Raw genomic sequence first — 25,680 nt, 5'->3', positions numbered from 1 at the left:
TAGTACATACACTTATAAAGACGCTGCATATTTATAAAGGTTTAAAAAATCGTAACCAAATACATTATAATATATGAAATTAACGCTTTTTTCAGTTTTTAGGTATCGGTTTGCAAGGTTTTTTTGTGTCCCCTAGAATCGATTTTTGAAGTTATACTTCTTTACGATCGAGGGTGAAATTTTATAATTCCCTGGCGCATGCGCAGAGAGACAGTATGTAGTTCGTTGCTAATCTTTCAAAGTATGTAAGTATCAGCGCAAATAAGTCATTAAAAGAATATATTAGTGTTCTTAGTAAATGTATGATTTATTATAATTTTTGTGTCTTTGGATTTGCCTTCATCGGGCGTAAGATAATAAAATATCTATTTTTATACTTCACTTTGATCTATTTGTCACCGTGATGTGTAATTATATCCGACACGTCAATAGCACGGGGCTTGATAGCTCGGTTGGTATAGCATTGGACCAGAGATCGAGAGATCGCGGGTTCAAATCCCGGATGATTCATATTCATTTTTATTTTTTATTTTTGGTATTGTTAAGTTTTGGTTAATTTTTGGTAATTATTGTTAATTTTTGGTATTGTAACTGTTAAGTATATTTATTTATTTCGTTAAAATTATATAATAGAAGTATAACTTCTTACGTGCATACAAATTACACACACATTCTTTTTTTGTTTCTTTATTTGCTCTCCTATTTCTACCTCTCAGAATTGTCAATTTTACTTTCTGCGACCATTTGTGTTCTGTAATGTTCATTCTCATTAATGTCTAGACATTAAGTTTTCTTGCACTTTTTACTAGTCAACTCTACTCTATCCGCGATTCTGTAAAAGCTTTTTTTAATATCAAGGGATATGACTTACCACATTTGCATGGGAGTCTGTAAAGTATTCAACAATTGTGAAGTCATGGAGAAAACTGTTACTAAACATCAAAAATTATGTCGAACTAGCAGTTGGAAAAGATGAAAATGAACTGCCTGTGCTTATGAGTTTAATGAACTCAGTTCTTGGGGGAGAGAATGCGGACGCAGGAAACCTGTAAGAGTGATTATTTTGCAACGTTACCTACCCGGAATTTGAGCATCTAACGGATGAACATATCCTAAGAAAATGCTGAGGAGAAAATGAAAAAAGTGATAAAGAAGAGGAGCTTGTAGCTGGTAGATAAGTGACTCACAAAGAATTTCTAGAATACCTCGATAACCAGGACAATGTGCTACTTGCTGAAAAGCTGATGCTACATAAAGTGCAATGTAGAATAAAGAAACATGTTTTCTACTCAAAGAAGCAGAAACAAGTGACAGACTACTTTCAAAATGTGTAAAAATGTAGGTACACTGATCACTTTAAATTAAAGCTTTAGGTGAAACCAGATTTTAATTTTGTGCATTTACGTATTTGACTTCAAGTTACAGCTTAACCGCGATTGGAGTTTAATTCTCATTCGATTTAGTTTGTTTATAAATAACCAAGTTTGAATTCCATTTGTCTAAGCATTTACTAATGTTTGAATTGGGTATAAAAATGCACTTGTAAAATAAATTCTTATGGGTATTATAAGAATTTATTTTATGGATATATACTAGATTCCGATACAGTCTTTTAAGGTTTATTATAATATGATCCATAAACTAGTGCTCAGGTGATTGACCTGTTTTACGATTCTGCCCTTTTATCATTTACAGTTGAAAGAAGAAGTAGCTTCAGTCATAACCCCCCTGTTAAATAAATTATATGAAAAACTTGGTTAAATAATAAATTTAGGATTTAAGGTATGGTTCTGACATCGACGGCAGGCAGCAAACAGCAACTGCAGACGGCAGTTACAGTTGTTACCATGACATAGGTATTGTTACATACAGTTGTTACCATGACATAAGTATAAATTAATAGTGCAAAGTAAATATGTATGTCATAGTAACAACTGTAACTGCCGTCTGTCGCCTTCCGTCGATGTCAGAATCCTACCTTTACACTGAAATAAATGTTCAGTTTTTGTTTAAAATAATTGAAACAATAATTCAAATTTTACTTACCATTACCCAATCGTGGATATCATCAATAGTTTTATCTGCCCGAAGGAAATTCAGTATCTTTTCCTGAATATCATCGTAAGATAATCGACTCTGATCTACTGCTGGTGCCGCTCCTCCCAACAAGAATTCCAATTGCTAAAAAGTAACAACATTCAGGTATGGTTTACCAACAGTAAATAAATTAAAGCTAAAATTGTTTATTCATCATTATTTCATCTAACAAAAATCTTAGATCTTATTTAAAACAGATTTACTTACATTGTCGCTAATGAATGAGCCTATCTGTGCAGTATCCATAAAATCGGCTAATTGCAAACCTGACGACTGCCATTGACTATGCAAGAAATGCGATCCCTTATTACTAATAACTAGTTTAAATAGTGGAGCCAGCAACTTATCAGCTTGATTCAGCTCAATGAGTATGCTGAACGATTTGTGCAGCCTTTTAAGTGGGACTACTTGTTCGGTAATTAAATCAACTGAAACAAAATTGCAAATAAATTATGTGTCAAAGAAACCCACAAATTTTAAGCAAATTTTGATTTTTTAATTTTTTTTCTTTTTTATGTATATAAAAATAAGTCTATTGTGTATTCAGTCAGTTACTTTTGTAGCATATAATCCGAAATTATTATTAGTAACAATGTAACTTGGAAAACAAGGAGAAATTTGAGAAAATAATAAATGTATTGAAAACTTCGATGAACCGTTACAGTTATAGCAGTAATTAAATTATAGGGTCAAGAAATGACAAGTATCACTCGTTTCAATAATGTGTGTTTCCACCACGATTCTGGCATACAACTGATCACATTTTCGAAGTCCCTTCGGGGAAAAGTGAGTCATTCTTCAATGAGCCATTTGAAGCTCTTCTGTATCTTGTTGGAGCAGGTATATGACATTTTACACGCCTATTAAGAAGGCTTCATATTTGCTAATTAGTAGGATTAAGGTCTGGACTTTGAGCAGGTCAGTCCATTTTTGAAATACCAATATCTTCAAGATACTGTTACAATCCTTACCGTATGTGATTGGTGTATATGCACTATGTTGTATTAGCAGAAAGCCATTACCAACCCAGCATATGGCATCACATGATGTAGGAACTCACAACCTGAACATGGAGTGACGATTTTAAGAAAACCTTTAGTTGTGAGACTTTGTAAATTTTTAATTTTAATCTTATATATTATGATAAAACACAATATATTGAGTAGTATAATAACTGTTATACTTCTGACATATGAAATTGAAACATAGGCTTTTAACAACTGCGTAGTCCACAAACGTCAAGTGACTCAGAGAGTTATTGAATGGAGAATGTTCAACATTAAGCTCAGTGGCAATGAAGAGATAGACGAAAAAGTAACAGATGTGACCCAGAAGACTGCCATGTTAAAATGGCACTGGGCAGGACACAGGAAGAATGGAAGACAACTGTTGGATGAAGCAAATTTTTTGAATGGCCAAGAGCAAGCAAAAGAAGTAGAGGCAGACCTCAAACAAGATGGACTGATGACATGAAGGAATGGATGCAAAAAACAGCAAACAAAAATGAATGAACACACCTAAGGCTAAGGCACCACGGGCGACAAATTTACGCTAGCAGTAGCCGTAAAACGAACTTAAGGTTCCGCGGAACGGAATAGGAATAGCCGAACTGAACCGACTACGTACAGATCCTGTAGTCGGATCAGTTCGGCTATTCCTATTCCGTTCCGCGGAAGCTTAACGACGTTCTACACCTTCGTTGCGGGGTATGCCTCTCAGAGGAAAGGGGGGAAACTTATATGCAAGCGAAAGTTGGTAACAATTCATTTATAGCAGAATACTCAAATCATATGTTTCAGATTGAATACTTTATAAAAATAAATTATAATAAGTTACAGAAATTACGGAATAAATTACGGAATTAATTGTAATAAATTAAAAATAAATGGTACGGTAAACAATCCTCATTTTTTAATATGTTATTCCTTACAAAAAAACCTTTAATTTAGCACAAATAATTAAAAATCGTAAATTTGGGTCAAAAGTTATTAACTTTTTAAGAATTCCCATAAGAGCCCATGTTAAAACTTAACTTTGACCCTTAATAGTAATTAAACGGCACGGTAAAACAATTTTTAAAAAATCAAGTCTTAGTTTTTGAAGTAAACTATAACATACTAAAATTTCATGCAAATCCTTAATTCTTTGCCGAAGGTGTAGAACGTCGTTAAGTTCGTTTTACTGCTAGCGTAAATTTGTCACCCGTGGAGCCTTAGCCTAAGGGAGGCTTACATCTCACGATAGATGCAATAGCTGTTCATGATAATGATAATAACTATTTAATAATATATCACATAAAATAAAAACTTACCTAAAACTTCTGCTAAATAGTCCCAAAGTTTTGGAATATCAATTCTCAGATCGTCAGCTTGTGATAGCAATTCCTCCAATCCTTGACAATAATCGTCTACTGATATTTTACCAATTCCTACTAACTTAGCAAATAATGCACCCGTTTTTAATCTCACTTGTTGAGATTTTTCTAATACATGTAAATATGTGTCATTAATCATACTAGGGATGTACGATAAAGGTACACACGAACTAATATCAGCGAAATATTCATCAACATTGCTATTTCCACTAACGTATTCGTCCGCACAATTGAGTATTCGCCTATACCGTTGGTCTTCGGTGAGTTGTACTTCAGGAACCGCCGCAACAGCCGAAACGGACGGCGCTGGAGTAACTGACGATTGAGGTGGTAACATAGTAGGTGCAGCTGCTGGTATGTTACGTTGTGACGAGGACGACGAATTTCTTCCATCATCCTTCGATCGGTGTTGCGAGCCAGACCGTGATCCACTTCTACTATCATATTTATAACTACCTCGTTCCATACTCGCACCTTTCGAATGATAAGAGTCTTTTTGACCATAGCGAGTATCTGAAAAAAAAAACAGAAATATTAGTGTTCTATATTTGTGTTGTTTCTCATCCTTTCTTTTAGCTCACTTTCCAGATTTCTTATATCCATCATTGTTCTGCCTTCTTCCACATGTATCCTTCATAAAATTCTGTCTGTTCTCCATCCATATGTACCCATACCATCCGATCATAATATACAGGGTGATTGATTAGTAGGGTGAAGCTCAATAGCTGCGCTATAGTAATAGATAGCAATAAAAGTTAATAACAAAAATTTTAGCCACCTTTGCCGCACAGTGGCAGACCTAACTTATGTTTTTTAAAATGGAACACCCTATATTTTATTTTATATTCGAAATCCTGTTAACTTCTCCATCACAAAAATATAAAGGTTTGTAATGTTATACAGGGTATTTACAAAGTTATAACCAATTTTTTATGAAAATCGTAACAAGTTCAACTCCCTGTATAAATAAAAATAAGCACAACAGCAATGGTTTACTAATGCCATATTTTTTTATTGTCAAATATTTTAAGAATTATTGATATTGCTATTTTTCTTTATATCAAATACAGGGTGAGTCAAAACGCAAGTACATTATTTTCTCAGTAATGTTAAATGGAACACCCTATATTTTATATCATTATTGAAAAGTACCATTAACATACTTTAATTTTTATATAAAATTCCCTATGCCCAAATTTATTAGTTTTCGAGATATTTTCATTTTTCAGAGCAAATTATTTTAGGTGTTTAAATTTATCTAAATTTTAAGTAAGCCATGACTGAATTGACAATTGAAGATTACCGATTATCAATCCGGTAATCAATGTAACACTGTAGCAAATAAAGAAATAAAAATAGTTTATTAGTAATACATTTTACAAACAAAAACACAACCACTACATGCAACATTTTTGAAACAATTAAAAACTATCTTTTTATGTAAATGCAACAAATAAACACAGAAAATTAGTAATAAATTTTACAAAAAAACACAAACACAAAATACAATATTTTGTGAAGACAATTAAACACTACTTTTGTATGTAAATGTAACAATGTAACAAATAAAGAACGAAACAATTTATCAGTAATACATTTTGCAAAAAAACATGTTTGAAAAAATTAGAAGCTACTTTTAATAAAATATTTTTAATATTTAATTACATAAGGTGTTCAAAATTATCTCCGAACACATTTATGTACGCCTAAAAACGATCATTGAATGAGCTACTTACTCTACGGAGCATTTGTAAATTAACACATCGAAATACACTTTTTATTCTATTTTTTTTCTCATCCCTTGTTGTTGGAGGTATTTTATAAACTTCATTATTAACGTAACCCCAAAAAAATCAGTCCAGTTTATTAAATTCTGGTAATTTGGGTGGCCACGCTACTGGTCCATTGAAAAATGAAAATATCTCGAAAACTAATAACATAGGGAATGTTATCTAAAAATTAAAGTACGGTAATGGTACTGTTCAATAGTGAAATAAAATACAGGATGTTCCATTTAAAATTACTGAGCAAATAATGTACTTGCGTTTTGACTCACCCTGTATTTGATATAAAGAAAATTAGCAATATCGACCATTCTTGAAAATTTTGACAATACGTTAAAAAATATGGCATTAATAAACCATTGTTGTTTTGCTTATTTTTATTTATACAGAGAGTTGAACTTGGTTACGATTTTCATATAAAACAAACCTTTATATTTTTGTGATGGAGAAGTTAACAGGATTTCGAATTTAAAATAAAATAGAGGGTGTTCCATTCAAAAAAACATCAGTTTGGTCTGCCACTATGTTATCGAACACCCTGTAACATTCTAACTAATTTTGAAATGTGAAGCTCAAAGGTGGCTAAAATTTTTGTTATTAACTTTTATTGCTATCTATTACTATAGCGGAGCTATTGAGCTTTATCCTACTAATCAATCACCCTGTATGCTTTTGTGGTTCTGTTCTCATTTTTGTCACATTTTTGTATTATGTGCTTCAGTTCTGCCATCTTGCCACTCATAAGATAAAAAAGTGGACCAAGAACACTGCACTGTGGTACCCCTGGCTTTATCAATGTGATTTCTGATGTCTGTCCGTAGCTCACAGTAAAATATCTTCCTTTTAGGTAGGATTCCATAATAATATACAGTGTGTGGGGGAGGGATTTTTTAAATTTAAACAGTAGTCCACCATGCCAAACCTTATCAAAGGCTTGACTCACATCTAAGAAAGCAGTCATGCAGAAAGCAACTTTTTTGCTCAAATGCTTCATTTATTTCGTCCACAACTCTGTGTATCTGTTCAATTGTGCTATGATCCTTTCTGAGTCTGAATTGGTGTTCAGGAATCGGGTGGTTTTCTTCTATTATGGGAGTCAGTCAGGTTATGAGTAGATTTTCTAGAGCAGGCTGGTTGGTCTGTATGAAGTTACTTCATTTATAGGTTTTCCAGGTTTCCGAATAAGTATATGCTTGGCAACTTTCCACTGGGCCGGGAAGTATCCTAGTCGTAGCACTGCATTGAATATTGTTGTTACTAGCAGGATCCCTTTTAAATAATTGATGGATTCGACCGTTACTTGATGGAAGTTCATTTTATCTCACAATAAAACACTGAAAACTTTTGTTTTCTATACTTCCACAAAATTTATTATTTACAACTATGTGACTACAACTGTTTCGGCAGAGTGCATCATTCGGCATCACTTGAGAAAGGCACTCTGCCGAAACAGCTGTAGTCACATAGTTGTAAATAATAAATTTTGTGGAAGTATAGAAAACAAAAGTTTTCAGTGTTTTATTGTGAGGATCCCTTTTCTTGGGAGTTCTTTAATAAGATGGCCTTTGATCAGATTAAACTCTGGAGCCTTATCTGGGATTAAGTTATTTCTGATGTCTAATGTACCTCTTTGACTTTGAAGAGTTTTGGAATTTGGAACATTTGATGTAGCTTCAAGAGTTTCTTTGATCTTAGCTTCTATTTCAGGCGTGTTTTGCGATGGAAGAGGTTGAAAGACTTCCTCTAGATATTCTCGGAAGGTATTTGCTTTTTCCTCATCAAGGCGTGCCAATGTTCAGTCTTCTGTATCTTCTGTACTTGTCAGATTTTCTAAGTATTTGTTAATGATGCATTCTTTACATTGTTTATAAGCTCTTTTAGTTCTCTAGATGCTTTGTCATAATTGCTTCTGTTTGTCGGGTGTCTATTACGCTGCCAAATCGTTCAGAGTTTTCTTTTTTTATTATTACTGGGCAGTTTTGATTTTTTTAGGATTTGATATTTCTGGTGTTACATTTTTCGCAGCAGTGTGGATGATGTTTGTTAAGTGATTTACTGCAGTTTCAAACAAGTCTGGCTAATTGGCTCTGCCAAAGCCATTTTTCAAAAAAAAAAAAAAAAAAAAAAAAAAAAAAAAAAAAAAAAAAAAAAAAAAAAAAAAAAAAAAAAAAATTTCTGCTTTTGTTTTTATTGATATTTTTAAGTCAATTTCTGCATTAATTTGGTTTCTATATTATTCCCAATTGGTATTCTTGTTGAACAGCATTACAGGAATTTCTTTTTCTATAATTGTGGCACTAACTTGTGTTATTATTGGTGTGTGATCAGAATAAGGTCGAGATTTGATTCTACATTTAGGTCCATAAGCTCCGAAGCCTTAACTCTGAAGAAATCAAGTAGCTGTGGTATTTTCGCTGGATCCTTAGTATGTTGGAGTGTATGTGGATAAGTAACTCAACTGCAGTGGATTATGTTATATAGTACTCTACTTCTACCTGGAGCTGTTAGTCTTGAGCCCTATGCAATGTTTTTCGCATTGTAATCACCTCCTGCTAGGAACCTGTGACCTAAAGACAAGAAGTATTCTTCCATCTCTTATTTATTTGGTGGGAGGTATGCCGCTGATAATGGACCTAGCCAATCTTCAATTACGATACTGGTTGCTTGTAGAAAGTTTTTTCTGAATTTACGCCATTTTCAATTTTATACAGTTGGGCCATTTCTAATTAAGAGATTAGTTAGTTGTGTGAGTTGGTTGTTCTAAGTGATTTTATCTCTGTTGTCATTTGGTTCACTTGCTGTTGGTTTGTAAATGTATTTTGAAGAATGGATAATACAGTGATGATCGCGCTAATAACCGGCAAAATAACGAAAAAGATGGAAACCATAATACATTGTGAAACAAAAAAAGATGAAACTAGTGGAGGTGGAAATTATCGTTATTAACGTATAAATAATTCACATTACATTACATAGTTTCCCACCTTTAGACGTCTGTGACAGGAGTATTTTATAAAATTCTACTGTCACAGTGACAGTTGTCATACTCCTCTGATACGTCTGAAGGTGGGAAATTATGTAATGTAATGTTAATTTATACGTTTATAACGATAATTTCCACCTCCAACAGTTTCATCTCTTTCTGTTTCGCAATGTATTTGCCAGTTATTAGCGCGCTCATCACTGTATATTATTGTCACTGGCAACTTGCGCATATGTTGGCCTGTATTGTTGTTGGGGCATTGGAGCAGGTCGTATATTTTGTGGAGGAGCTTGTTGTGGGATCTGTGGATTTGTTTGTTGCGGGATCGTTTGATGTGATTGGGGTACATGCATAAGCTGCTTCTTTTGTTGTTGTTGTTGTTGTTGTTGTGTTTGTAATGCCACTGGTATTATGTTTTCATGTGGAAAACGTCTTTTTATTATTTCTTGGTATACTTTGCAGATTTTTGCAGTAGCAGGATGGTTTCCACTGCATATGTGCATTTTGGATCTCTACCATCCTCTTTTTCTTTTCATATGTTTTGTAGTCGTGTTTTCCAGCGCATTTGTAGCATCTCATTAGATGTGTGCAGTTGCTTTTAGTGTGTCCATAGCAGCAGCATCTCATGCATTGTACCAGTTTGGATTTTTTCTTGGGTTCTTCGAATTTTATTACTGCATTTAGCAGTAAGGTGATATTAAATATCTCATTACTGTTTTCCTTTCTTTCAAGATCAATGAAGAAAAGATTTTTTGGGGAGCCTTGCTGGTTCTTTTAAGTATCCGCTGTTTATACTGTGTACTGAGTGTCATTTTTCCTGTAATGCAGTTCTTATTTCTTTATGACCAGTAGTATGGTGCAGGTTACGTAGTACCACTCTGAATTTTTTATTTTCTTCTAATGTAAGTATATGTGTGTAGTATTACTTTATTGTCACCTAGTACTTTTTTTTAGTTTTCTAACGACTTTATCTGCAATTTTAATTTATTTCCTTTAAGTACTTCATAGTAGTAGTCTTTTTGCGCTATTGTATTATATATTTTGATTAGTGGAGGTATCTTTTGAACATAGTGAAAAATAAATGGTGATATTTTCTCCTTGTTTTCTTTAGGGATAAGATCATTACTATTTTCGTTTTTTTTTTCTGTAGACACTATCGATTTTAGCTTTTCAAAATGGTTTTGAGTTTTGATTTCATGATTTTGGGGTTTCCTTGTTTCTTTTGAGCTATTTGGTAATCTCTTTCTCTCGTGACTTTTGCTTCTTACTTCATGGAAATCGTTTGGTCTATCTACTACTGAGTCTGTGCTGATGATTGATTGTGTATCCATGTCTCCCTTTGTGTCCTGAGTCACAAAGACATGTGAAAAATTAACTTGCGATTAAAGAAATACAATTGTTAAGCATGTTTGCTTAAAATTTAAATCGAAATGAACATTTTTTTATTGAAAACGCACAACTATAGTGAATACTGTATAAATCTGTGGTACTAAGACAAAACCCTATACATCAAAAATTATCGATTTTTGGTTTTTAATGCCAATATGTACAGCTGGTTCCTAAAAAAACTGATACGACTCTTAAAGCGTATTTTGTAGAAAATTGAGCAGTGTATTTTGAAGGATAAATATTTATTTTTACAAACTGTCACTGTCACTGCCAAATCGTAAAATGTGTCAGAAATCTTATTAAAAATAATAACAACAACCCCGTTTTATGTAAAAACTATCATTTATATACTTTTTATAAAATGCAGGAATTCAAAATAATATCAAATGTAGACCTTAATAATTATTACAATTTATGAATTAACATATTTAATCAGTTGTTTGTTTATTTTATTATTTTTCTGTCATAATAAATATAATATAATGTCAGATCAATCAAATACACTGCTCAAAATGATCAAATCTTACTAAGAGTCATCAGTTTTTTTAGGAACCAGCTGTACATTGAGTGATAAAGAATATGATGACAAAACCCTACATTGCTAAACGCAACCATGTAACCAGTATGATAAAATTAGTTTCCGATATGTCCACAACGATATTACAACGACACCACGAACTTTTAAACTCATCTGCTGCAAAATCACGTTTTTTGACATATCAGGTTTTGCCTTAGCACCACAGAAATATATTATACAACTATACTTACTTATTGTATTACGTTTTTCAGATTCCAAATTTTCTAAAGTACTATAAATATTGGCAGTGGTAGGAACTTGTGGTACAATTGGCTTTATGTTAGAACCAGCGCCAGTGTTCCACTGTTTGAACATATTTGGAGCGCCAAGAGATGGCTCAAGAGGCTAAAAACAAAAGTATATATTAAGTATCATGGAAAAATTTTCTGACATTGACTGAACAAACATGAATGTTGTGTCTTCGGTGTTACATTTAAAGTGATCAATGAATGTTCAAACACTTTTATGTGTCACAGAAATTTATATACTTCCTTAACACACCAACAATAATATTAAAAGTGTTATTGAGGTACTTGGCGGAAGATTAAATTCAATAATTGTTGAATTGGACATTTTCCCATAATTTAATCACATGTGTTATTGTAAAAAAACAATTTTTAAAAATATTTAACATAAGATATATGAGCTTCTATTTTTTTTTATCAGCAGTTTGTTTTGTGTGAATCTTGCTGTGGACAAATCAATGACACATCTCAGTTGATCTACACTTTAATAGACTTGTTTTTGTTTAGTCATCCATGTTTAACGTTAATATTTATTATAGCAAAATAAACACTGTCATCACTCTAGGGTAAGGTATGTAACTAACTAAAGGTTTAAAATACTGAATCAATTTCGATATATCCTCCAATTTTACTAATGAAGGTTACACAGTTGAAACTAAATGATTCATAGACATAGTTGAGAAATTTAAATATCTCAAAGCTCAAACAGTAAATGGAACTGCAATGAAGAAGTGAAGTTTACTTTTACTACATTCAATAACTTTTGTCAGCGTGAAACTCCTTGTCCCAGTCTCCATATTCACGCCCTTAAATTAAAGATATGGCCAATAATAATGTGGGGTAGTGAGATCTGGTCATCCTACAGTAAATTCGCTTAACTGTATTGAAGTGTTCAAAATGTGGTGTCTCAAAAAGTTGCGTAAAATTATATGGATAGGTCGACCATATTACAAATGAAGGTCTTAATAGGAGCTAAAGCCGAAAGAGAGCTTCTAAATATTGTTTGCTAATAGCGAAAGGTCTCATATTTAGGCCATATTTCTAGATTCAACAATTATAATCTTTTAAAAACAATTTTTAATGGACTAAGTTGAAGTGACACTCATAAGTAAGATACATAAGAAACTGGTGTGACATACCTGATAATCAGTACAATATTAAGAAAAGCAGAACAAGGATCCCTACGGATAATTCAACCAACTTGAATGCCTACACGCTGTGGATAGCAAATGGAACCACAAGATTTCATATTTACATGAAAATGTTACTATTTTATCAGGTATGTGAAAGGGTAATTTGTTTTATAGAAAATTATTCTTGATTTGTTGAAGGTGTCTCGTCTGGTCTATTATGAATAATAATAAAAGCAAAGAAAAACAACTTAAATCTATACAAATACAAAACTGAAATTAAGGAAAAGTAACTTACCGCCCTTGCACCTTTTAATTTATCACTTTGTACCATGAACGAAGCCTTGCTCCTGTTATTGCTCGTATTTGTCGTCCATCCATCATCAGTAACATTTCTCGATCTTCCGCCCTTTCTATCACCCATCGATCCTCCTCCAGGTCCTCCAGAACCACTACCTCTATCGTCTTTACGTGGTGTGATTGGACCAGAGTTCATCATTTGTATGTTAAGCTGTTCTTGTTCAGCTTCTTTTTGGATTTGATCTATCATTTTTGGATTGACGTCTTGCCTTCTAGGCACCCATTTTGCAGAACGCAGATCTATCACATCCTGGAAATAATTCATCATAAAAGTTTATTATTATATAAGATTATTTTTTTACTGAAAAATCAAAATATGTATGTACCACTTGAATCTATCGGAGCAACAAATTACCAACTAAAACCAAAAACCCAACAATATCGATCCAAGCAGAACCGTACTAGTGGGGATATGTTTTTTTCTAAATATGCTGATAAATTAGATTTTTACAAAAAAAATATTTATAAAAATGACTAAATGTATGGTCAAAACATTGTTTCTGAAAACCCACTGTACTGTTGGTACGATTAAAACTCACCTGTAACATAAATCTTATTCGACTACTAATTTTACTATTTATATCTTTCTTATTGGCTATACTCTTCATTTGATCAAAGATGGGGTCAAGAGGAACCAGTTTAGTTTCCAACTCTTTTCCAATAGTTGTAAGCAACTTGCATAGGCACTCCAAGCGTTCTTCATCTCTCCTAATTAATAGATCATTTATGCACCTCGTCATTATGCCAACTGTAAGCATACTTTGTTTAAAAAGTTCACCTGTAAATTAAAAAACAAACTCTTGGTTAACACCTAAATAATTTGCCTTTCCTTAAAATGTATATTTTAACTGAGATCAGTGTTTAAAAGTGTCCTCAAAATATTCAGTCCACTACTTTCATAAAACATCATGTTCTGAGCTGTTTATTGCACAAATGATCAATGAGACAATATTCATTGACAGTGCAATATAGGAAAAAATTTTGATTAATTTAATACATGAAGCATGTGAAATATACAGTTTATCCCAAACCCATTTTTCAGTGCGTCATAGTTTGTCAAATTCGCTCTAACGCATTAAGCTCGAAGTGACAGAAAAAAACGTATATGTCCGTGATTATTATACACAGAACTACGAAAATTATGTATATTAAAGCAACTTATACCTACAGATGTATAATTGGTTGACAATTACAATACTCTATAACCAATAGATAACCAATCCATGATGCGAAAAGATAATTTGAAACAAAAGTAATCTATCATGACTTTCACAGTACTAACGGATAAAATGACAATTGTAATTCTAGGTTAGAAATTTGTCAACAACATAAATATAAATATTGTATGTCATTGGTACATTTGGACATTGTATAGTGAAATTGTATTCTATGATTATGTATTTTTTCCTTAAAATATTTTAAATAATAATTGTCTGGCAAATATTTATAAAAATATTGACATTTATATAAACATAAATATAAATATTCTGACAACTGTCAGATTTACCTAAAATGTCATGCTGTATTTCGCGACCTTCTTAAAATCATATATGGGGTTAAAATTAATGACTCACTGAAAAAAGGGTTTGGGATCAACTGTGATAAGATTATGTGAAAACCCTCATTAATATGAAAATATTTAGAATAATAAGAAAGAGCAAGGAAATTTGAAATTTAAATTAGAAATAGAAAAAGAACAGGAGTATTGCCATATCATCATGGGAAGTAGCTATACGTAAAGTTGTGCTTGAACTGATGATATGGTACTAATATTATCAGATGTATACATATATGCTAAGTGAAAATTCAAGACTCAATATGTATTTCAAGACAATCAAATTTTCGAAAAACTTGGCAGCACCTGTCAGGGAATTATAAAGATTTAGACTATGGCGTAAAAATCTTACGAAGTCAAATGCATGTTTCTTTTGCATAGCGGAAGTACAGTTTGTCAATATAATACAAAGTGATGACCTCTATTTGTAAAATATTTTTTTTTGCAAAATATTTCCCTATGCACAGTACACAGCAGTGCCAAGCTTTGTGAATCGAATTTAACCTTCATACAATAAACATTGTGTATAGTTACATTTGAGTACACATTAATTATATAGAAGATGGCTGTAGAAGTTTATCTCTAATTTACCACCAAGGAGTGTCTAAGTCGTAGATGCTTCATATTACAATGTACAAGAAAAAACTTTGAAATATTAAACCTTTAAAAAATAGCAGAAGGGGTAGAGAGGAAAACATTTCAAATTTTGAAAGTAACTTGTCAAAATATTTTAATGTTACAATTTGAAATTTTGTAATAATATCCTGTTTTGTTAAATGAAATAAAACTATGATTGATATTATGCAAATTGTATATTGAGGCTTTATTTTAACAAAATCTTTTCCTTGACTATTATTTAACTTTTGACTCGAATCTTTTGGAATGGAATGTATATTAGGGTAGAGCGCTGTTATATGGAGAAAAATGAAATAATAATTTTTAAAAACGCGGGGTGCGGAATCGACGCTACTGTGGGAAAGGATTGGAAAAGTTAATTGTCATTTTTTTATATCATGACTAACATCTGCCCCAACGTGATTAAAATTTTGAAATTTGAAAAAATTTTTTTTTTTGCAATTTTACCTACGTGGGGTGTGGTATCAATTCCCTTCTAGGAAATGAATCGAAAACTTCAATAACACTTATTTCTATTTTTATCAGAATAACTGCTCCAGCGCTACTTGCATACATTGATCTATTTGGAATTTCGCGCCAACCCCCGACCTAACGCTGCAACCAAAAAGTTATAAACTGTCACAGGAGTCGACCTTCACTCTCCCACTCAATTTCAATTATAAGTAAGTAGAACACAAAACAATATTGGCTAGAATTATTATAGTTTTTCACGATAAGTATGTAACATTATTAAAACCTTATGAAGGCAGGAAGGACGAAGACGGTTACAAAGAGAAGCTATTAAAGTTTAGTGAGGATAGCAAGAAATTGTTTGATATTACAACTTACAAATGTTTAGAGTTCAGAGATTGCAACTGTCCTAGAAATCCATTCCTAGTACTTCTAGATTACCTACAACTTCAAAGATACGACTGAATGTTCAACAGCCAGATACATTAAATAAAAGTGGTGAAATTGAAGACTCCAATCGTAATCGATTATTTCCACTTGTTCACTCACAATGACTGATGTCACATTTACGGTTGTTGCCAGAACATTAGATCGTTAGGGGGTTTCAGATCGTGCTGGAGTAGCAATCATTTCTGCAGCTTTCCACGACATTGGTCTCATTACTGAAAACGATTCATCACAGGTTATAGACAGAAACAGAGTTCGAAAAGCTCGTTCTAAAGCTAGGACTACTTTGTAACTCTATTCTGACATTTCTTTCCTCGAACTCTATCGATGTAAATCAAATAATAGCTGTTGGTTGTGATGGGACTGTCGTTAACGAAGGAAACAAAGGTGGCGTTATTCGTTTATTGAAAATCAAGTTTTCACCTCCACTCCAATGGTTCATATGCCAACTACACGCCAATGAACTAACATTGCGTCATCTTTTTCAACATCTAGATGGCACTAGAAGTGGACAAAAAGATTTCACAGGTCCCATTGGCAAGGCAGTTACTAATTGTGAAGTATTACCCATTGTTCCCTTTCATGCAATTAAATGTACGTTGCCTGATATTACCAAATCGACACAGGAATTGAGCACCGATTAACTATATCTACTACAAATATGTCAGTATATCAATAGGGGACATTGTGATGATTATTTCATTCATAGGAGATTCTGACCAATAGAAAGCTACAGAAATCTAAATTAAATCGATAATTTTTGATAATTTCCCATCGTCAAGTATATTACGTCAGATGCCCTTCGTTGCTACGAAAAAATACATTCAGTGACATTAATGACAATTAATGTTTTAAAAATTATAAAAGTGATGACTTTCAACCGTCATTAATATTTATAACAACTGTTTGTTTAATTGTACTAACTTGTACTTACATAAATAAATTACAATAAAATGTTGGTTTTGAACAGTTTTATTCATGAAATAATCGCAACAAATTGCACTCGACCTCTAAAATTAATATAGAATTTTAGAGCTCTTGTGTAGTTACTACTGAAAATTTTGTGAAAAAAAATCCTGGTAAACTAGTTCTCCTAGATGGTTGAGAATGGTTAATCGGATATTGAGATTATATGTCTCAAGCCAAACTCCGTCAGAAAATCTAATTATACTAAGCACATTTATTTTAACGGTCTATGCTCCTATGTGGTTCAGGATCAAGACTAGGCCAATTTGTATTTTTGGTGCCAAACATTTATATGACACGATAAAACTGTCGCCCTATTTGCCAAACCATGTGAAGAATGTTATTGTCCCAGTCATACAGAGAAATGCATTCTTTGGACATTCAGAGAATCTACTACTAGGAATGTTAGCCGACAACAGACAGTACGTCAGAGAAGTTGCACTCTGCAGAATATTGAAGATCAGAGAGACATCATACATAGGAGCCTTACATATATTTTCCAAGTACCTACTTTAAATATGGATGCTGATGATTACATCGATATGATAGATTGGAAAACCAAGACAGAACCTCCACTTACGAAGAATTTAAGTACCAAAAGGATATCTCAGGCCATCACGGAAAAATTCCGTGTCACACACAATCCTCTGAAATGTGTGTCAAATTAGTTACAGAAGCAAGTGCAGCCCTCTGTGGGTCACGAAGGAGAGGCGGATTCATTAAGAATAAGCTCAAAGCATGCCTTTTGATGCCTAAATTTGATACTAAAAAAGTCTATCGTTCACAATGAGTTTTTATGTTATTCTTCAATTTATAAGCATATTTTTTTTACTTTATATTGACTATTTTTTTTCTTCATATTATAGTCCTAATAGCTTAAATAAATGAATAAAGCATTATTGTTGACTCTAGTTGACTCTATCGAATTTTTTTTAGAAAATTTTTTTTACAAAATTCCAAAATTTCAATCACTGTGGGGCACTTTTCAGACTGAAAATACGAAACAATGTCTAAGTTTTTCATTCGAGAATGAAAGACGCATCAATTCCGCACCCCGCGAAAATGAAATTCGAAAAAATAAATTTGCGCTCCACCCTAATGTATATGATTGGGCGCATCTTAGTTCTTCCAAATACTTCGTGCTCTTTCTTCTAGAAGCAGGTAAAATATCAAGAGTTTTTGCTACAATATGTGACAAGATTCACTTGCCAATTAACTGTTAGGCTAACTACAATATTTGTGTATTGTATATATTATGTATTATGTGCATGTATTATATAAGAGTAACCAACAAGCAAAAGTCCCAATAACAAATGAATAGGGTTGGCAGGTTTAAACCAACATGCTTGAAACTTTGGTTTAAAGCAACTGGTTTTTTAAGAATGTTTTAATGAAGGTATGTATTTTTATTTTATGTTTGTATTATCGAACTTATGTTATTTTGAATATTATTACGTTTGAAGATGATTTATAATAACTTTTTATCAAATAAACCTGGTTTACGCCAAAAAACCTTGGTTTTTGCCAACCCTGGACTAATACAGGGGTACATTACCAAGTCTACCCAACAAAATGAGGAAAAATTGGAGAAATATTTGAAAATGTTTTTGGACTCGTTAATATGTGTCTGATGTCAGAATTAAAAATCAATATGTTTGTTAAGAGGATCGGTACGTATTTTCGGCTGCAATGCTATTCAAATGGGGATTCATTTTTTTCGAATCCTGAGAAAACTAATAAGTATTTTTGAAAAATTTAAACGCAGAATGAAAGATTACGTTATTAGCGAGGGCCGAAAGTCCCTGATAACTTCTATAATGTTTATTTTAATAAGTTACAGAGGTGAAAAACTAAGAGAAAATTTAGTGTGATTTTTACTTTAAAATATATCATTCAAAATAAACTTTTTATTTATTCTAAGGGACTTTCGGCCCTCGGTAATAATTTAGTCTTTCATTCTGCGTTTAAATTTTTCAAAAATATTTATTGGTTTTTTCAGGATTCGAAAAAAATGAACACAATGCCATGGTAATATTTTCCAAATCTATCTTTGTCTTACAACGCACTCGGCCGAATATAATATTGTCAGCATATATTGTCAGTCAGACACTGACAATCAGTGACAATTTTAAATATTTGACATTGCATCGGGAATATGTTGAGTTATTGATTAAATATTACCTATTGATACATAGTGTATTTGATAAATAATTGATTTAAGACGTGAACTTAATAAAAAGTTATTTATTGTGTATTATTTGTGGAAGATCCAAGCAGAGAATACATCAGGATAATATATTCTGTGATCCAAGTATTTCGTTGTTAAAGATGTTCAAAATTGTAAGCGTTCCATAATATATTATTAAAAAATCACTTTAACACTTTTCCTCTTTTCTCGATTGAGTATTAGTCTTTGTTGTACAAATAAATTATTACAATCACTGAATACATAGTGAAAAAATTATCACATTTATTAACTGAATTAATAATTTGCAATTATTATAAAAATAACAGTTATCCAAGAACATTCAAAACCCATCTCTTTAAATTAATGATGACATTTTCAAGTAGAATGACATTCTAGTAATGTTTACATATCCATACCAGTGTGAATTTTACTACACGTAATTTGCTGTGTAAAGACAGAAAAAGTAGGGATACACGTAAAATATTTGCGAATTATGTACCCATAGCCTTAATTCAATAAATATAATTTCTCAATATAAATGCACATAATATTCTCTTATTAATAATCCGATATAATAAAGAAAACTTACCTATAAACCTAACATTGCCAACTGATTTCATCCTAAGTCTTCTATCATATTCTTCAAGATCAAATTCTAGATCTTTCCTTTTCTCCGGATCTGTACAAGCTTCGATTTCTTTTATTTTACTATTCCTAAGAGTTTCATCGGATTTTTGCTTTTCGAATTCCTGCTGGCACTTATTAATTAATAATTTTCGGAACGTTACATAATCTTGTTTATCTTCACCATGGTTTGAAGGGGTCTGTAAATTTACAATGCATGGTATTAGTAAAATTAGAACGGCAGTACATTAAAATAAGATGGTGTTATTAAAATTCAGTTAAAAAGGTGGCTTCATTATTAATCAGTCCACTACTTTCAAAATAGCATCATGTAAAATAATAGATAATGAGAAATTAAAGAAAATAAATGAGCGAAAAAATTGTTTCATCTTTTATTTAGACAGTGAGAGGATACAGTCAACTCCTTTATTTTAACGACAAAACAAGCTCTGCACATCTATTTTTCACCTTCAACTACACACGCTGGCGTATTTTGTATGCCAGATATAAGAATTCTACTGCAAATATATTCAAAAATTTAATTTTTGACCTTGTTTGTCCATCTAACCTATCACTGTGTTTCGATTAACCATCTTCAGGTGACAGCCACACCTTCAATTTTTTTAAATAATAAAGGGGGTAATGTGACACTTATTGATATATTTAATTTAATAATAATAAATCGACTTGCGTCTCAGCAAGACTAGCGAGATCATAAAAAGCATCAAGCAGAGAAAGCTTGAGTACTTCGGACATGTAATGAGAGGTCCCAAATATAGGTTACAACAAAATATTATGCAAGGAAAAATATCAGGCAAACGCAGTCCAGGACGAAGAAGAACCTCATGGTTGAAGAACTTGCGAGATTGGTATGGTGTTGATACAAGCATGCTATTTAGGGTGGCAGTGAATAAAATTAAGATAGCTATTACGTAACGCGATTTTTGAAGATTTTTGACCCCCCTCCCCCCCCCCCTACGTAACGCACTCTAATGGGCGTTTAACTATTGCGTAACGCAATTTTTGAAGATTTTTGACCCCCCCCCCCAAAACCTGCGTTACGTAATATTTGAACGGTCCCTAACCAACGTTTTGAAAGGATATGGTACATGAAGAAGAAGAAATTGTCTTTAGTTTACGGTGGTGGTATAAAATACAGGGTGATGCATTTAAAAATACTGAACAACTAATGAAAATGTGTTTTGACTTATCTTGTATAAAATGTAAAGATCTAGCAAAATCAACCGTTTTTATAAATTTTGATAATTACATACATACTTAAGAACCATGACTACAACTGGTCGTTGCTTTTGTGCCCCTTTTCAATTATACAGGGCGTTGAACTTTGGTTAAAACTTTTTAAACACCCTTTACAACACAAAATAACTTTATATTACTGTAACGAGAAAGTAAAGCGGAATTGAAAATAAAATACACGGCGTTTCCTCAAAACACCTTTGAAACTAATTTTAAGATGTGAATCTTACAGCTACCCCTTGTTTTTGTTAAGTTTTTTGCTTTCAGTTTAATAAAGGATGTAACAGACTTTGTCAAAAAAGTTAATCACCTTGTGTGTATATATATATTTGAAATCAGATTTTGACAACCTCTCAAAAGAAGTGGCACATGACCTCCTTTGCTAATTGAAAAAAATTGAGGTTTTGGTTGTCACCTGAAGATGGTTCATCGAAATAAAGACTGAAACTGTGATACCGTAAGATATTAGAAAAAGTTTAAAAATCGGTGAGTCCGAGCGAATCTTTTTTATCGCTAAAATAACTGAGTTGACTGTTTTTACGTAAAAACAAATAATTCTAAACAGTATGCAAAGAAATATTCAAAAATGTTTCGGTAACTATTTAATATTGTTTAAAAAAAAACTTACTTGCAAGAGAGCTAATTGCTGGCACATACTGGCGTAAGCTACAGAAAAATTAGGCTCATCGATAGCCTTCTCGAAAACTAAATCTATAACACCCTGTAACCTTCCAGTGGTGTCTATAGAAAGACTTCTAATTTGATTCAATAACGTGTCGAATTTTTGAGGCGTAAGTTTATTGAGAATTCCTCTGACTTTTCTGTAAAAAAAGATATGATTAGGTCATTTTTAATACAATATTGAATGGACTTATTTAAACCTCTACATATCCACATTTTGATAATATGCCATATGACATATTTGATAATATTCCAATTAACAGCAATGTAATTTTCAATTTACTTTCATTCTTCTTATTTTACACAGCAAAATATTCGTTGTCGAGATAATCCAAGAGGATCGTATATTCGTGGAATAGGGTATAAACCAAATATTATTTCATCTAATTCGTGAGAAATAGGCGACAGTATTGTAGTGGTTTCAATAATGTATTACATGCAACTATTATTGCGGATTTTGCAATTTTCCCAAATTTCCCAGATTTCCCAAATTTTGGCATATGCCGATGACGTGGACCTAGTTGCCCGCACAACACGCAAACTAGAAGAAATGTATACCACCTTCTCAAACGCCTCAAAAAATATGGGCCTGAAAGTAAACGAGGAGAAAACTAAGATGATGGCATCAACACCCAACAATAGAGCCAGAAACATCGGTCACCAATTCTCTGTTGATAACTCTACCTTTGAAGTGGTGAACAAATTCACATACTTAGGCTCCCTGATCACCAAGGAGAACGTCATGACGGAAGAAATCAAGCGAAGGATAATCCTAGCGAACAAATGCTATTTTGGACTGAGTAGACATATGAGAAGCAGAAACTTAAGCCAAAAAACAAAAATAACCAGATACAAAACCCTTATACAACCAGTGTTGACATATGGATCGGAGACATGGACCATCTCCAAGGCAGATGAAAACCTTCTGCTTATATTTGAACGAAGGATCCTGAGAGGCATATTCAGTGGCATCTGTGAAAATGGTATTTGGAGGAGGTACAACTACGAGGTATACCACAGATATAAACATATATTTGGTGGTAAAGACGTAGTATCTCTTATAAGAATAGGAAGACTAAGATGGGCAGGACATCTAGCAAAGATCACAGCATAACAACCCTCCTAGAAGAATCCTTATGTCACAACCTGTGGGAAGTAGAAATAGGGGTAGGCCAAAACTTAGATGGAAAGATGGTGTAGATGAGGATGGGAGAAAAATAGGTGCAGCAAACTGGCAACGGTTGGCAATGGACTGGCATAATAGACTTGGGAAGGTCGAGGCTCTTTCATAGGGCTGTAGCACCATTGATGATGATTATTGCGGATTATGAACATAGCGTTAAAGATAAAAATTACTTACTTGTACAATTCTTCAGTTTTCTTATCATCGTCAGTCTGAAATTCGCCTTTGACAAGACGGGCTGGTCGCCATGCATTTTCCACTTCGTGCAATCTAACTTCTTCTCTGACAGATATAGAAACTTTAATTGGGGGTTTGACGGTGCTACCTTTATTGCTCTTACTCCTGTCCATTTTACTTCCACTTAACCTACTAGATAGCGACTAGAAAAATTTAATACATTAGAAAAACGTTCAGATATTATATTATTTTAGAAAATAATGTTTGGAATGTTTCAGTCCCACTATCAATACCTACATGGAGGATTTAGGAAGTATTCCAAAAATGGTCATCATTTAGAAATAACATAGTATTTACAAAAAAACATATTTACATATTACTGCTCAATTTTAAAGTATGCTTTTAAGAACCAATTTTATTTTTTGTTTTGGGTTTGATCTTGTCAAATAATATCTACTACACTTAATAAAAGACTGGATAAGCTTTGTCATCTAAATAACTTTGTTGATAGATAGATAGACAGATACAGAGAACTCAGTGAGATCTTTTGGCATGTTCTACTATACTGGATGGTTTGAAAGTCAAGTATGTTTCATCCATATCCAGTTTATGATTTTTTCCTAACTCTGGTTGTGGTGATGTGTTGAACTGCATCACTAGACATTTAGGCTTTGGTATATTTAACAGTATGTACTATTTAAAGTTAACAAATATTTTGATAATGCCATGATTCAAAAAATAATTTAATAAATTATAGAATCGTGTCGGTACCTATACAAGGAGAAAATATTCCTTCATACTGAATTATTATCAACTGAACTGAACAGCAAAATTTTCAGTAAATTGGTTTAATATTCCTAATACTATAGGCATGGATCCCACTTACCAAAAAAACAGTTGATTAATAGCAAGCTGAAAATTTGTTAATAGCTTAACGGTGTCTAGTGGGACAAACTTTGATGTATGGGAACACTGGAACATGGGAAGTTGTAATTGCGGAACTGTTTAAAAATTTGGAACATCAGATTACGAAAACGTCCTATGTATTTTGTCGGACAGAACATCCAATTGATTTGTTACCCTTTCATTAAACTCTTCTTCGTCTGATTTTTGCACCAGTCTGAACGTCTGAAGACCAGTCTGATTTTTGCATGAGAGTTTAATAAAATGGTAACAAATCAATTGCAAGTTCTGTCTGACAAAATACATGGAACGTTTTCATAGTCTGATGTTTCAAATTTTTAACCTGTTCAACAATTAAAACTTCCCCTGTTCCAGTGTTCCCATACATCAAGTTTGTCTGACTAGACACTGTTAAGCCATTAACAAATTTTCAGCTTGCTATTATTCAACTTATTTTGGTACGCCGTATCCAGGTCTACTAGCTATCAAGAGCCCTAGAAAAGACTCCCCTCACAATATTTCAAGCAGAATTACTACTAGCAATAGATTTTTGTATTTAAGAGTGCCTAAAAAATTGACTCAATTGCAAAAATATTTATTGCATCATATACAACCAAGAGGAACTAATGAATGTGAAGAGGTTGGAACTGCAGTCCCTTATTGAACTGGCAAAACACAACAAAGTACCATTTTGTGGGTGTTGGTGCCTAAAGGATTGCTAATAAGATTGATGATAGTCTTATTAAAACAGGAAGTATGTACATAATATTCTTTTTATGCAACCATTCTGAATACCAATTCTCAAAAAATTCCACTGTCCTGAAATTAAATCAAGTATTTTGAATAGTTTCTTGACAGTAACATGACAGGGATGAAAGTCACATCAGATAACGGACCGGATTAGCCCATAAGCACAGCAATTAGGTACCTATCCATGTATCTAGTAGGGTGGCGCTTACTGTATGTTTTGATAATTTCGATATATATATACCATATTTATATGGTATTTATATGATAATTTATATATAACATATTTAGTTTTATTAAGAAAATAATATAACTTACCCCCTTTTGAGAACTATTTCTACCAAAAGTATTGAATGGAGGATTGAAATCGGTTTTGCCGCCCATTGATAACCGCCCATCACTCAAACGCTAAAAATATATAAAATATGATATTTGAACTGAACTAGGAAACAAAAAACAACATTTTTCCATACAATAAATAAACTTACCCCTTTTTCGTCAGGTAATAGTGCATCGAGAATATTTTCGGGTGCTATCTTACTGGCAGGAGAGTCTTTTAATGATAATAGGAAGTTTTTGTCATATATCTTTAAACCGCTTTGGTTGGCAGGAGACCATTGACCTAAAAAAATTAAAGCTGATTAAAGTATATATTATTTCAAAATTATAGAAATCTTGCTATATAAATCTTTGTTGGATAATTTATGTTTCTACCGGTATAGTTACTCTAATTATTGAATCAATTGAATAATAAAGTTAAGTAGATTATGCTATTACAATTCTTATATATCTCCTTAATTTTAAGAACAGTAAGAAGATGTTAAGATTGTATAATACATTTCATTAATTAGTAATAATACTAATACTGCACTTTTTATGGTAATATCAACAGTATTTTATCCAATTTATCAGTTTTCATATTTCTCT

General features: G+C 32.5%; 1 protein-coding gene across 4 annotated transcripts in view; it reads right to left on the bottom strand.

Annotated features, from left to right (window-relative positions):
- The window catches only part of LOC114326358 (eukaryotic translation initiation factor 4 gamma 3), a 394,838-nt gene that overhangs the window by 9,465 nt on the left and 359,693 nt on the right, over positions 1 to 25,680 (bottom strand). For all 4 annotated transcript variants that reach the window (XM_050641529.1, XM_050641532.1, XM_050641538.1 and 1 more), the window contains 11 exons: positions 25,242 to 25,375; positions 25,072 to 25,161; positions 23,104 to 23,306; positions 21,691 to 21,883; positions 19,771 to 20,005; positions 13,479 to 13,717; positions 12,878 to 13,189; positions 11,396 to 11,549; positions 4,409 to 4,984; positions 2,305 to 2,525; positions 2,047 to 2,181 (listed from right to left, as the gene is read on the bottom strand). In XM_050641529.1, coding sequence (XP_050497486.1) covers positions 2,047 to 2,181; positions 2,305 to 2,525; positions 4,409 to 4,984; positions 11,396 to 11,549; positions 12,878 to 13,189; positions 13,479 to 13,717; positions 19,771 to 20,005; positions 21,691 to 21,883; positions 23,104 to 23,306; positions 25,072 to 25,161; positions 25,242 to 25,375 — 2,492 coding nt within the window. The remainder of the gene's footprint in view (positions 1 to 2,046; positions 2,182 to 2,304; positions 2,526 to 4,408; positions 4,985 to 11,395; positions 11,550 to 12,877; positions 13,190 to 13,478; positions 13,718 to 19,770; positions 20,006 to 21,690; positions 21,884 to 23,103; positions 23,307 to 25,071; positions 25,162 to 25,241; positions 25,376 to 25,680) is intronic.

Source organism: Diabrotica virgifera, chromosome 1, assembly GCF_917563875.1.
Source record: "Diabrotica virgifera virgifera chromosome 1, PGI_DIABVI_V3a".
Lineage (NCBI taxonomy): Eukaryota > Metazoa > Arthropoda > Insecta > Coleoptera > Chrysomelidae > Diabrotica > Diabrotica virgifera.
The sequence above is the reverse complement of the archived record's forward strand: the minus strand, read 5'-3'. Positions and strand labels throughout refer to the sequence as shown.